We start from the raw sequence: 12,369 nt of genomic DNA, 5'->3' as shown, positions 1-12,369 counted from the left end.
GTGAACCCAGAGTGGTGCGTGAGAAACCGGGAGGGAGGAAACCCACCTGTGCTCCCGGCCCCCTCCCCATGCCACGGGTGGGACCCTGCAAGGAGCAGAACCACCACTCTCCCCTCCCTCCAGCAAGGGCACCGAGTGCCGGCCGGGACTTACGGGGCACGCAGGAACCAAACTTGTGTGGGAATTCAGAGATGAGGTCGTCGTTAATTCGGTCCTTTGTCGGCCCCAGGATGATCACTGGCCTCGCATAGTGAACTGCGAACAAGAGCCACAACCTGAGGCCCCACATGTGCTGTGGGCAGCTGACCCTACTGCCACTTTTGGCATTGACCTGCCCTCTCCCTGCTGGCAGTGGGTGCTCTTGCTCACATGGGCACCCAAAGGTGCCTCCTCCGTGCGAGTTTATCTCCTCCTGGTCACGGTCAACATGTCCTTCCCATCTGACCCAAACCATCTGCGTGGCCCCGGGGGAGGTTCTGCAGGTCTCCAGGGTCGCGGATCAGCAAAGCTGCTCCCTTGCTTGGGGCAGGAGCCAGGCAACCAGGACAGCTGGGCGAGGATGCCACGGAGCTGGGGGAGTGACGGGAGCCTAAGAGTCAGATCCAGCTTCTGGCAAGGACAGACCACCGAGGCTGGGACTATTCAGCCTGCGAAAGGGTCTGCAGGGACTGAGCATCAAGCAGGGTTAAAGGCTGAGGGCTGGGGGAGGGTTGCTCTGCAGCAGGGACCTGGTCTGAGGCAGGAAGGGATAATCTTGTCCTCAGCTGAGGACTAAAGCCCAGCTCAGTTTTAGCTCTGCATGTCTCCCTTGGTCTTGCAGACCATGACACAAATCTTTTCTGTTGACTGAAACGGGGCAGTCGAGGCCAGGGAAAGCCGTGCACACCTGGCTCCCCTGCTGCACGCAACACACGAGACTCCACCTGCATCCACCCTGTGCCGTGCTGGTGTGGCAGGAGGGGAGGGTGCACCGGACACCCTGGCTGTGCTGGGGACACAGGTGGCCGCACTGCAGCGGGCATGGGGCAGTTCAGCTCAGGACTTACTTTCTTGCCGCGTCACTGGCTCGTACGACAGGATGGTGTCCTCTTGTCCTTCTGTAACAGAGCCAGGGGGATGTAGGTGAGCACTTGCAGCAGCTCTCCAGCCCCTCTGCAGCTGTGAGGAGCTGGCTCCTGCCCCTTCAGCCTCCCACAGCTCTGGGGACACTCCAGGCTGTCCCCATCACTCCACCCACGGATGTGAAGCATGACGGGCATGCAGTTATGAACCCTTGAGCCACTTTAATTATTCGTGTCCCAGCTCTGGGTCAAGCCTCCTCTTTCCCTCCCCCACCGCTGCAGGCTCCCAGCCCATTGGGATGTAGTGTCCTCCCTGCAGGTATTTAGAGAACTTTCTGGGGACAAAGGGAGCATCTATTGCAGCTGGATCCCATGCTCTTGTACAGGCTTGGGCTCCAGGAGCCATCTATGCTACAGGCCTGGCCTCTGGCCATTGGTTCCTGTAGCAGGCACCGAGGATGGGGGATCATCATGGACTGGGAACCCACCACCCTGCCTTGGAGCAGAGCCCTGCAGCCAGGAGAGAGCAGTGAAGCAGGCAGGTTCCTTCCTGCTCCCCAGCCCCTGCTCTCCCTGGCTCCGAGGAGGGAGCTGGCCGCAGCATCTCAGTGTCACCAGCAGGAAGGACCAGCCTCCGAACAGAACCACCACTGGGACAAGACAAGATGGAAGTGCCAGAACATGCACGCTCACACGGGGACACGCACACAGGGTGGGAGAGCAGGAGGACACACACTTACTGGAACTGCTCTCGCTGTCACTGGTGTTTGATGTCACGCCCTCTGCAAAGCAACCAGAGAGATCCCCTTCAGAAGGAGCATGGGCAGGAGGCACGGGGGCACCCCAGCTGTCACCCAGCACTACTGACCAAGGGCAGGACAGCACTGGCCTCCCGAAAAACCTGCAGCCCAGCACCCACTGGGACGAGTCTGTGCCACGTGGGCAAGGGCGGCATCTTTCACCCTTTGCTGGGAACCTGGGGGCATGCAGGGGGATGCTTCCAGGAGAAGATAAGGATGCCAGGAGGGCCTGCCTGGCAGACGTGAAAGCACTGGGCTTCCCAGGCCGAGGGAAGGTGGAGTGCACAGGGAGGAGAACGCTGGCAGGGGAGCAGGTGCAGCATGCACACAGCGGGCAGGGGAGGGCACGGCTGTGCCGGCACAGGGATGGGGGAGCCTGCCTCTGGGGATGGGGCTGGGAAGCACAGAGACAAGACAGTGACAGGATGGGACAGAGTTTGGGGCTTTGCTTGCTCAGGCTGATCCTAGTGCTGCGACCACCCCGCAGAGGCTCGCTGGCCGCTGCCTGCCCCAGTCAGGCTCTGCACTGGTCAGGGGGTGCGGAGCCTGGCACAGAGCTCATGCCCCAGCTGAGAAGACCATGGGGCTCCTGTCATTATTCTGCAGTTCTGGGTACGTGGTAACCCAGAGAAAGGTGGGAACGCCTCAAAATGTTGTCCCCCACCCCCTTCAGAGCAGGCCCACCATGGCCACTTCCCACCCACACTGGCAGTGGCTCCGAGTGCTAAAGCAACAACCAACCCAGATAGGAACAGGAAGAAGAGGATGAAGAGGTACAGCTCACCCTGGGTGCAGCAGGCACTTCAGGCATGGCCAACACCCCCACACAAGCTCCCCCATCCCATCCCACGTGCAGCAGAGGCACCTCAAGCCCCGCCGCCTCCGCCGGTCCCCGGCAGCAGAGCAGCACCCGGGGCTCCTCCTGCCCCGCACCCAGGGAAGCTCAGCTGCCCCAGCCAGAGCCCAGCTCTTCCCCAGGCACCGCCAGCCACAGAAAGGGAACAATGTGCATTGGAATTCAACTTACTCAGGTTCTTTGCTCCATAATAATCGTCACTTAACCCAGGGAAGTCCTGATTTCACAGACAGCAAGAAGGGGGAGAGGGGGAGAGAAGACAGCGAAGGAAAGGGGAGTCAGAGGGATGGGGGAGACAGAGCCAGACCAGCATTAGTGACAGGAGTGCAGAATGGCCCAGAGCTGCAACTGCAAGTGAGGTTAAATGTTTTCAGAGCTGACACCATCAGCCCGCTGCCAACGTCTTGCCTTTTGCAGCTGGACCCTTCCTCCCCCAAGCTCACCCTGTCTGCCACAGAGCCCCCAAGGGCCACCCTGGGTCTGGGGAGGGCAGGGCAGCCACAGCAGCTTCAGCTGGCACCAAGCAGTTGCAGCCCTAAGCTGCTGGCACGGGGGCTGAAGCGTTTCTCCTCGTGGAGTGTACTGGCATGGCACAGTGGCTCTGTGCTTCCCCGGCACAGCCTGGCCTCTCTGGGGCCAAGCACAGCCTGCAGTCCTGTAACACGTGGCAGGAGGACACATTTTTCCCCACCTGTGTGTGTCAGCTGCCCCACACCACAATGCTTGCACAGGCTGTGGAAATGTCAGGCAGAGACCCCCCACTGCAAGCTGGGATGGACAGTGGCAGAGCACAGGGAGGGAGCTGGCTGTGTGTCTGTGGCACAGGCAGGTAAAGAGAGTGGCCTGCCCCATCCCATGCTGTGTCACCTCACTGCAGGGCCAGCCAAAAGCGGGCCCCCAGCTTCAGCATGGATCAGACTGCAGCCCAGCCATGCCCAGGCACTACTAGAGACAGGCAGACATACAGACAACCTTCAGCACGGGCCAGAGGCTTGTGCTGTCTGCTAAAATCACTGGAAGCTGGCACCAGCCTGGCATGGACAGCAGAGGAATGCAGGCAGCCCTTGGAGCAGCCCAGCAGCAACCTCCTGCCTCTGTATGACACCCAAGACAGCCCCAGAGGGAGGAGATGTGTTTGCTGCGCTGGCACTGGGGCACAGACACAGCTCTGCCTTGTCCACTGCCCTTTTCCAGAGGTTTGAGCACTGCCAGCCTGGATGCTTGCCAGAGGAGTGGATGCAGTTCACCACTCGGAGCAGGGGTTGGGTTTGGTGAGCAGCTCCAATGCTGCCCACATCAGGATTTGGGGCAATGAGACAAATGCCCTGCTTCTGCTGGGAGTCCCAGGGTGGCAAGAGCTGTGGAGCCTAAACATCTGCAGCCAACTACCAAAGATGTGCCTCAGTCATGGGTGGGCAGCAGGGTCATGGCTCCCCCGTGTCGACAGGGCTTAATCTGCTGGGAAGGGCTCTCCAGTGGGAACACAGAGCTCTAGGTCACTTCTAGGGAAGATGGAGCTGGGACCTGCCCAGGCCCTGAGCCCTGAGAGGGACAGGAGAAGCTCTGCAGAAGGCAGCCAGCCCCTCGCTTGGAGGGAAGCAGGCAAAGGGAGGGAGAAGAGCCTGCAGCAAAGGGGGGAGAGCAGGGGGGAGGCAGAGCAGGGAGTTGGGTGGGTGTAAAGTTGGATGAAAAGATGAAGACATTGAACATGAGAGAAAGGAAGAGAGTGCCAGCCTGCAGCTGTTGCTTTCGTTTCAAGCTCCAGTTTTTCCCTAGCTGCTGGCACGACTGTGGAGCACAGACCTGAATACAGGCAGGTGCCAGGACCCCTGGCTATGGAAATATGCTGGATCTTTCCCCTCAGGGCAGGCGACCTGAGGGTTGCAGGCTTGCCCTCTCTGGCCAGCTGCTACTTACGTTCCTGTCCGCTGCTCTCCTGGGCCAGGTTCTCTTTGCTCTTGTAAAATGGAAACTTTCGAGAGAGGCGAAAACTCTTTTTACGTTTCGTTTTGATCGACTGAAGAACATGGAGATGGAAGGGAGGACAGAAAAAACAATGGTGTTTAACGCATGTGGGGAAAATTAAAATGAAGAGACAATGAGGAGCTGTGTCAGGGCAGTCACCCTCAAATGAAATCATGGAGATTACATGAGAACTGTAATGCAGGAAAAAAATTAAGCATGGAGAAAAACATGTGGTAGGGATGCTGGGAAGCTGATGGGGCAGTCAGCAGCTCTGCAGGGGTAGCCAGGCTGTTCTTCCTTGCTCGTTGGCATGTTAGGCACTGCTCCTGAAGTGTGAGGGTGGCTACCTTCAGCAGCTGCCTGCAGGCACCTCCTAGCCATGGGCTCTGCCACCCCATCACTCCAAACATGGGTCCTTCCCCAGTACTTTCACACCATCCTGGGCTCCTCTGCTCAATCACTGCATATTCACGGAGGTTTTGTGCCAAGCAGATGTGGGCCTGGGGCAGGTCCAGTCACATAGCTCTTTGCATTGGGATTGAGGAGCTTTTGCTGCTGGGACTCATCCTGACCTCACTAGTTACCAGCTCCAGGTGCCCCACTGAGCCCCAGATCAGCACTTACCCTGTTGGACTCAATCATGCCAGTCCTGGCGTGGAACTTCACTGTTTTCAACCGTGCTCTCTCCTTCTTTTCCACCCTGATGAGGAGAGAAAGAGTTGCTAGTCCCATGCATGTGCCCTCCATGCTGTCCATGTGGCTCCTCAGGCAGCTCCAGGCACCCTCGGGTGGTGGCCCCATTGGCAAAAGGCAGCTCCTTCCCAGGGAGGGACAGGTGTGGAGCTGCCTGCACAGGGTCTGGCCCGGGCCAGGAGCAGGAGAGGAGCCAAGCCAGCCTTCCCAACAGGGATAGAGGACAGACTTGAGGCTGGCTTTGCAGACCTGAAGGCAGCAGCAACCAGCTCCTCTGCTCCCTATGATTATTCACCTCACAGTGAGGCTGTGAGCTGCAGAGCTGGGCAGATTGACAGAGGACACGAGGAGCAGCCCACAGTCTGTGACTGCTCTCATATGGAGACCCAGACTGGCTAACACCAACTCTCCATCCCCACAGGGACCACAGAGGGGGCTGACCACTCCCCTTCTCACCTGGAGTCTCACCCAGCTTTGGAGAACACCTCCCTAGGGAGACCTGCACACAGCCCCAGCTTAAAACCAAGGTGCCCTGCACACTGCACAGGGGCAGGTGGACTGGGACCACAAGGAGATCTCGGCTTGAGCAGAGCCCTGAGGGCTGCAGGGCTTGCAGAGTTTGGGGAAACCCTGGGGTCACTGCGTGTGACAGCTCCTGCTGATGGACACTCACCTCTTCTTGCTGGGGATGACCCCGATCTGCTCGCTCTCGCCGTGGGGTGTGACGAGCCTGGCTTGCCACCACTCGTCATCGGAGGCATTGATGACGTGCAGGATATCCCCGTAGGAGAAGCTGAGTCCCTGGCTGGGCAAGCAACTGTCCCGGGTCCGGTCATAGTCAAAGAGGGCTCTGTGGAGGAGCAGAGAGGAGCGATGCCTTCTCTGAGCGTGGCCAGGCAGCGAGGGCAGCAGCACTGACAACCTCCTGGGGCACTGTCACCTTCACACCTTACAGGATTTAAACCCAAACCCTGCCAAGGTGAGCAGTGCTGCCAGCCCCAGCACATCCCCCGACTGGCAGGCTCAGCACAAGCCCTGAAGAGTGCAATGCAGGAACAACAGTGCTGGGCTGAGAGAACTCCCTGCTGACCTCAGCTGTAGGATGCACATGAGCCATAGATGCACTATGCAAAGAGTCTGTGGTTAGTGAGCAAGCCAGGCCCAGAGCAGCAGCCTGCAGGAGGGCTGCTCCCCACCATCCCTCTGTGGCTGTGGGGCCAAGGAATGGGATGGGGAACATCAAACCCCACTGCTGGTGGGTGGTTGCACAGGCAGAGACCACCAGGCTTTGAGCACAGAGCCTGTGAATTGGGAATGCATCTCAGAGTATATGTATCTGCTTCCATGACTGATCCTTTTCATACTCCTAAACACCTCCCCTGAGAACAGTTTATTTGGTTTAAAATTATCTTCAAATTTAAATTAACCAGCTATAGAAAAGATTTTGGGTTTTTTTACTAGAAGAGTGCTAATACTCTTCCTGCACACATACATCACACACAGCACTGAAGCCTGTACCCATAAGCTGCTCTCAGTGGCTTCACCTGCAACTCCTTCTACTAATGTCAGATCATAAACTGTGTCTGCTTTGACGCAGCAACTTGCAAAAAGACAAAGAAAGGGAAGAGCCACTAAAAGTACTGGCAGCACAACCTCTGTATTTGCTCCTGGGACACTGGCCCACAGCCCAGCATGAGCCCAGGCACTGCAAACTGGATTGCTGCTGGTTTAATCCTGGCCTTAATAAACCTTCAAGCAGGAGAGACATCCCCTGTTCTGCTCATTACGCCCTTCCACTGTGGGGACTCTGAAGAGGGTCTAAAAGCACACTGTAAGGGCTGAGGGACCATATGGCAGGTCCCTGTGGAGCAGCAGAGCTTGGAGGGCATTTCTGCCAGGGGAGTGCTGGGCTGTGAAACCTTTCAGGGCACTTGGGACTGGGTCTCAAATGGGAAGAAGGGCTGCCCCACAGGGAGGGTTCTTTGGGACAAGACCCAGGCTGCCCTGTGCATCCAGACACATTCAGCCACCAGATCCGTTCTCCTTCTCAGGGCTGGGGCAGCTCCTGTGCTCGTTCCCTCTGCAGGGCAGAGTGGCTGGAGCTGGCAGCAGAGCACCGATGGGTGATTTGGCCAGAGGTAATCAAGCCTTGCAGGCAGCTCCTGGCCAAAAGATAAGGCTGCATGCGGCCGCTGTGAGGTCAGTGCCGCTGGCCAAGGCCCTGGGGAACTGGTCAGGCCGGTTCCCAAAGCCAGGCAGGCTGTGAGGAGCCCTGCCCACTCCGTGCACCCTGCCCTGCAGAGCAGCGCTGGGCCCGCGGCTCCTCCCGCAGCAGCCACCGGCATCCCGGGACAGGCACAGCAAGATCTGTGCATGGGCAGGACACCTGCAAAGCCAGCTCATGAGGCATTTGCTACCCCAAGGCACGATGCTCCAGGAGACCAGCCCCTGGCTGTGCTGGCACATGGGACCCACCGTGGCTGGGAGCTCCTCCAGGTACACAGGGGCCAGACGGCAGCTCCGCTCTGCCCCCAGACTAACAGCCAGGAGAGCAGATGGTTTGGCTGGAGGGCAGGGAAGCACTGCCAAGGCCTCCCATGGCTTCCTCCTGGTGTCCAGGCACAGTGCCTGCCTGACCTCCATCCCCACCCGGCACGGCCCCAGTGCTGGCAGACTTTGCCCTGCGGCAGTGCAGGCAGGTGACAGGCAGGACATGAACCCGCCTTGCCTCTGCCTGTGCTGCACAGCTGCAAACTCCAGCACCCCCAAATCGGCTCCAGCACCCCCAAATTGGCTCCAGCACCCCCAAATTGGGTGCCCGGCCCCAGCCCTTCAACAGCACACGGGATGCAATGCAGCCAGACAGGGCTGACTCAAGCAGTTGGGTAGCAAGTCCTGTAATTGATGTCCTGTCCACAGCACAGCAGCTCAGCTGGTTTCGGGTAAACTGTGCTTGAAACTACCCCGCCCAGAAGGGCTGGGGCAGCCTGGGCACCCGGCAGTTCTTGCAAGCACGTTTTCAGGGTGTGTGTCAAGCAGAGTGTTGTGAAGGGCCATGCTGGGGAAAAGCTCTCCCCTGGGATCACCCTCTCAGCAAGGCACAGACCAGCTCCACCTGAGTATGTGTGAGGGGACACAGTGGAGCTGTGGAGGCCTCCAAAGCCCCGTGGGGGGATGCACCAAGAATTAAGAAATGCTACGAGTAGTGTGGAGGCAACAGGGAGCTCTCTAATTCACAGGAATACTTCAATACATGAGCACCTTTCCAGGCAGAGAACAAGCTCAACTCAAGCTGGGCCCAGCCTAAATCTTCCTCTACACATGAGGGTGTCCACAGGACAGCAGGGGAGCGAGGGCAGGACTAACAAGACGATGTTTATTCAACACTGTGCCCAGCTTGTCGCACACCCCCAGGAAGCCCAGAGATGCTAAATCAAGCAAGATGCCTGCAGAGACTTGTGGGAAGGTGTGAACTGCAGGAACCCAGAGCTGCAGCTCTCCCCTCCTGCCATGCTGGGCTTGCAACATATCCACCACGCCTGAAGTCCCTCTGCATGGAGCAGCCATGCAGTGGGACTTGCAGGCTGACTCATGTAGCCTCGGCCCTTGCCATCCTTCTCACAGGGAAGAAGGAGAAGCATCCCTTGCTCCTGCCAGCCTCACCTGCAACAGGCTGTGCAGGGCGAGGATTTACAGGATTATTTTAATTACCAAGTTAAAATTACTCATTAGCTCTCATCCCACTGGTGCTGTGGCAGGCAGGAGGTGGCAGGAGGCAGGCAGGGGCTGTCTTGTCCACACAGGACTTGCAGCAGTTTGAGCTTCATGGCTGTTTAACCCCTGCCTGCCTGTCCTGCACCTGGCTCCGGACCAGAAGTGCACTGAGGGCTCAGAGCAATAATCCTCCTAAGAGCTCATCTCCCATCCAGCCAGATCCTGCCACAGGAATGGCAGGAGGAGACAAGGAGAAGCCTGTTAGCTGGTTTGAGGAGAGTGCCCTGAAAGCTGCCACAAGCTGCCTTGGGCAGAAGCAGGGCTGGATGCCCACCATTTCTAGTGGTCCTCAGTGCATTGGCCTGGCCAGCAGCCATCCTGGCTCTGTAGAGACCACTGCTTTCCAAACTGGAGCAGTCCTCGGGAGAGACACTTGAGTGCAGAGCACCCAGCCTTGGCAAAACCAGTGCAAAAGCACTGCTCTCCCCGCCGCACCCTCCGGGCTTCGTCATGCATCCACGGCACTCATTCCCGTCCCGGCCCCTGACACACCGACCTCAGAGGCACTGCACAGCCCAGGCTGAACCATAACCATCCCCCCTGCCCCCCACGCTGTGGGGATGTGCCCATCCCACCACCTGCCAGGAGCACAGGAACAAGTGGGGCTGCGGAGCCTTACCGGACATAGAGCGATCTCTTCTCGCTTGTCCGCAGCGAGCCGGAGCCGGAGCTCATGCTGCTGTTCATCATCTGCTCCCGCAGGTCGTGGATCTTGGACTCGAAGCGGCTGTACTCTGTGGGGACAGGGCTGGTCAGTGCAGGCACAGCTGCCCCCGGGCTGATCCCCAGCCAGACCTGTCCAGGAGGCATCTTGCCCACAGCCTGTCTGTCCCCGCACACGAGGGAGGGCAAAGCTAAAGAGGTTACAGAACTCTGCAGGACTGCAGGCAGGGCATCTGGAGCAGGCAGTGTTCCAGCTGCTCCCAACCCCACCACAACTTCCCACACAGCAGCAAGGGCTGCTGTGACCTCCACTGCTGCTGAGCTGCAGCTTCATGAGGGAATGGCTGGGCAGGACTTGGCAAGCTGCTGAGCTACAGAGGAGTTCAAAACACGCAGAGAGAGCGAGAGCCCCTCCAGGAGACCACTGCCCACCAGCTGGAGCAGCAAGACATGACCACAGCCATTGGGGGAGTCCCCAGCTACTGCTTTGCTGGCAGCAAAGACCTCCTCCTCAGCAGGAATGGGGAAAGGGAGGCAAAACACAAAGTCCCTGCCCTTGGCAGAGGAGCAGGGAGGAGGAATTCACCTTTTGCTTCTACATCCCAGTGGCAGAGTCACGCAGGAAGAGCTGGGGAACCCTCCAGAAGACACCAGCACCTTCCTGCCAGGTAGCTGGGCAGGAGCAGCCGCCACCCCGGCGCCTGCTGCTGCGCCAGCCCGACCTTCAGCCGGGTGTAAAGGTCGGGCTGACATGCAGAGGGTGGAGGCTCCAGGCCTCCCTACCCAGGGCCGAATGAGGAAAGTGCAACTGCGGCTCCAGGAAAGCTGCTGGCACTGCCACAGCCCACACTGCCAGATCTCACCTCACACCCTCGATTTTGTCCCTTGGGCACATCCTGCAGTCACAGGTGAGAGAGGACCAGCCTCATCTGTGCTGTAAGACTTGCCTAGAAAGCCCTATCCACAACCCAGCGGTTTAGACGTGGCTTGGGTTTTAATTCAGGGGAGGGGAGCACAGCAGCTCAGCTGTGGAGGCAAGCGCTCGCTGCAGAGCAGAGCCACAGCTGTGGAGCCACAGCACATGGGGGGGAGCAGCAACACTGCTCAGAAATGCTCTGTGGGCTTTGTTTGGGAGCCAACCCCTCTCCCATGGACTCTCAGTGCAGACAAATGCAGAGTTGGGGTTATGGGATGATGCAGCTGCAGCTCAGCATTTCCTGACTCTCCAGCCCTTCGCTCTCCAGCCTGGGTATCCCCCTGCTACACCCAGTGGCCAAAGATGCATTTTTACTTAAGGACTGGGAAAAAAAAAGGCAACACACACAAAAACTGCCGAGTGGCACACAGAAACTCCATGCGAAGCCCCTTCTCCTGCCACACAACAAACATCCAGAGTTGCTGCAACACTGGGCAGGGTCAGCTGCTTAGTGTGGAGATCATGAGAACTCCCGGCTGCCCCATGCCAAGGGGCACCCACTGCCTCACCTGCCTTCCTGCTGGCAGAGGAAAACACAGATACAGCGAGGCACGGATAATGCCTATTTTACAAGAAAACTGAATTCTGACACCAAAGCAGTACCAGGGTTTTACAGAGCTCTCAGCAGAGGGAAGCGAGCTTCATCCCAGTGCACATCTCTTGCCCCACACAGCTCATGCTGCCCTGGAAGAGCTCATTCTGCCATAAACTCTTGTATCCCAGAGGAGCATCTGTCAGAAGTGGGTACAGCTTCTTCATAAACGCTCTTTGGTACAGAAGGGCTGTTTCCCCCAGAAAGCACCACTGCAACCCTTGTCCCCAGCCAGGTCATCGCAAACCCTGCTGGGGGCACAGATTCCCTGCACACCCCACACTGCCTGGGATTGGACAGGAAACACAGGGCAAAAGGAGGTTTCTCCACCCCTAGCAGCAGGGTGGGGGTGTTGGGAGGGCAACTTGTGGGTGTCACTGCCCTGCCAGGAATGGCATATGCATCCTGCTGCATGCAGCCCAAAGTCCTCAAATGTCCCTATTTCAGCTGGGGCCCTCCATGCAAAGGGACTTTCCTGGTTTTGCTGGAGTGGTCACGCTGCTTGGAGGGGTATGAAAAGCCCCCTGACATGACAAGAAGCACAAACCAAGCTGGCTGCAGCAAACTGAATGACACAAGGGCTGCTCTGGCTTTAACTCCCAAAGAGCAAACACGGTCCTGCCCTAGGAAGGGTTTTCCAAGGAGCCACCAACCCACACTTGCTCCAGCTGTGGGAGGGCACAGAGTGGAGGAGCAGCCAGCCCCAAAGCAAACCCGCTGCCTCCCTCCCAGAGCACGGGAGGCAAGGTTACCCCAGGACTGAGCAAGGGGTACTCCCAGGTGCTCTTAACTGCACATTAGAACAGTCCCAGACAATTACCAGCAGATCACCCCCAGCAAGCAGTGTTCCTGCCTTTGCTCCCTAACTTCGGGCCACCTCGACTCTGCACCTTGACTCTCTGTAAGGAGATCTCCTGTGCAGCTGAAACCCTCCCAGGAAGCTTGCCCAGGGTGCAGCGGGGAGGTGAGCCAGGGCTGACTCCCACAGT

The 12,369-nt window shown here is 58.4% G+C and overlaps 1 protein-coding gene across 7 annotated transcripts in view; it reads right to left on the bottom strand.

Moving 5' to 3' along the window:
* Positions 1-12,369, bottom strand: part of DLG3 (discs large MAGUK scaffold protein 3) — a 76,041-nt gene that overhangs the window by 4,333 nt on the left and 59,339 nt on the right. For 5 of the 7 annotated variants that reach the window (XM_069015502.1, XM_069015501.1, XM_069015499.1 and 2 more), the window contains 7 exons: positions 9,769-9,883; positions 6,049-6,225; positions 5,307-5,382; positions 4,635-4,734; positions 1,802-1,843; positions 1,047-1,097; positions 154-255 (listed from right to left, as the gene is read on the bottom strand). In XM_069015502.1, coding sequence (XP_068871603.1) covers positions 154-255; positions 1,047-1,097; positions 1,802-1,843; positions 4,635-4,734; positions 5,307-5,382; positions 6,049-6,225; positions 9,769-9,883 — 663 coding nt within the window. The other 2 variants (XM_069015505.1, XM_069015504.1) reach the window with 2 other exon arrangements.

This window comes from Aphelocoma coerulescens, chromosome 4A, assembly GCF_041296385.1.
Source record: "Aphelocoma coerulescens isolate FSJ_1873_10779 chromosome 4A, UR_Acoe_1.0, whole genome shotgun sequence".
NCBI classification, from domain to species: domain Eukaryota; kingdom Metazoa; phylum Chordata; class Aves; order Passeriformes; family Corvidae; genus Aphelocoma; species Aphelocoma coerulescens.
Note: the sequence above shows the minus strand (reverse complement) of the source record. Positions and strands in the feature narration are given on the sequence as shown.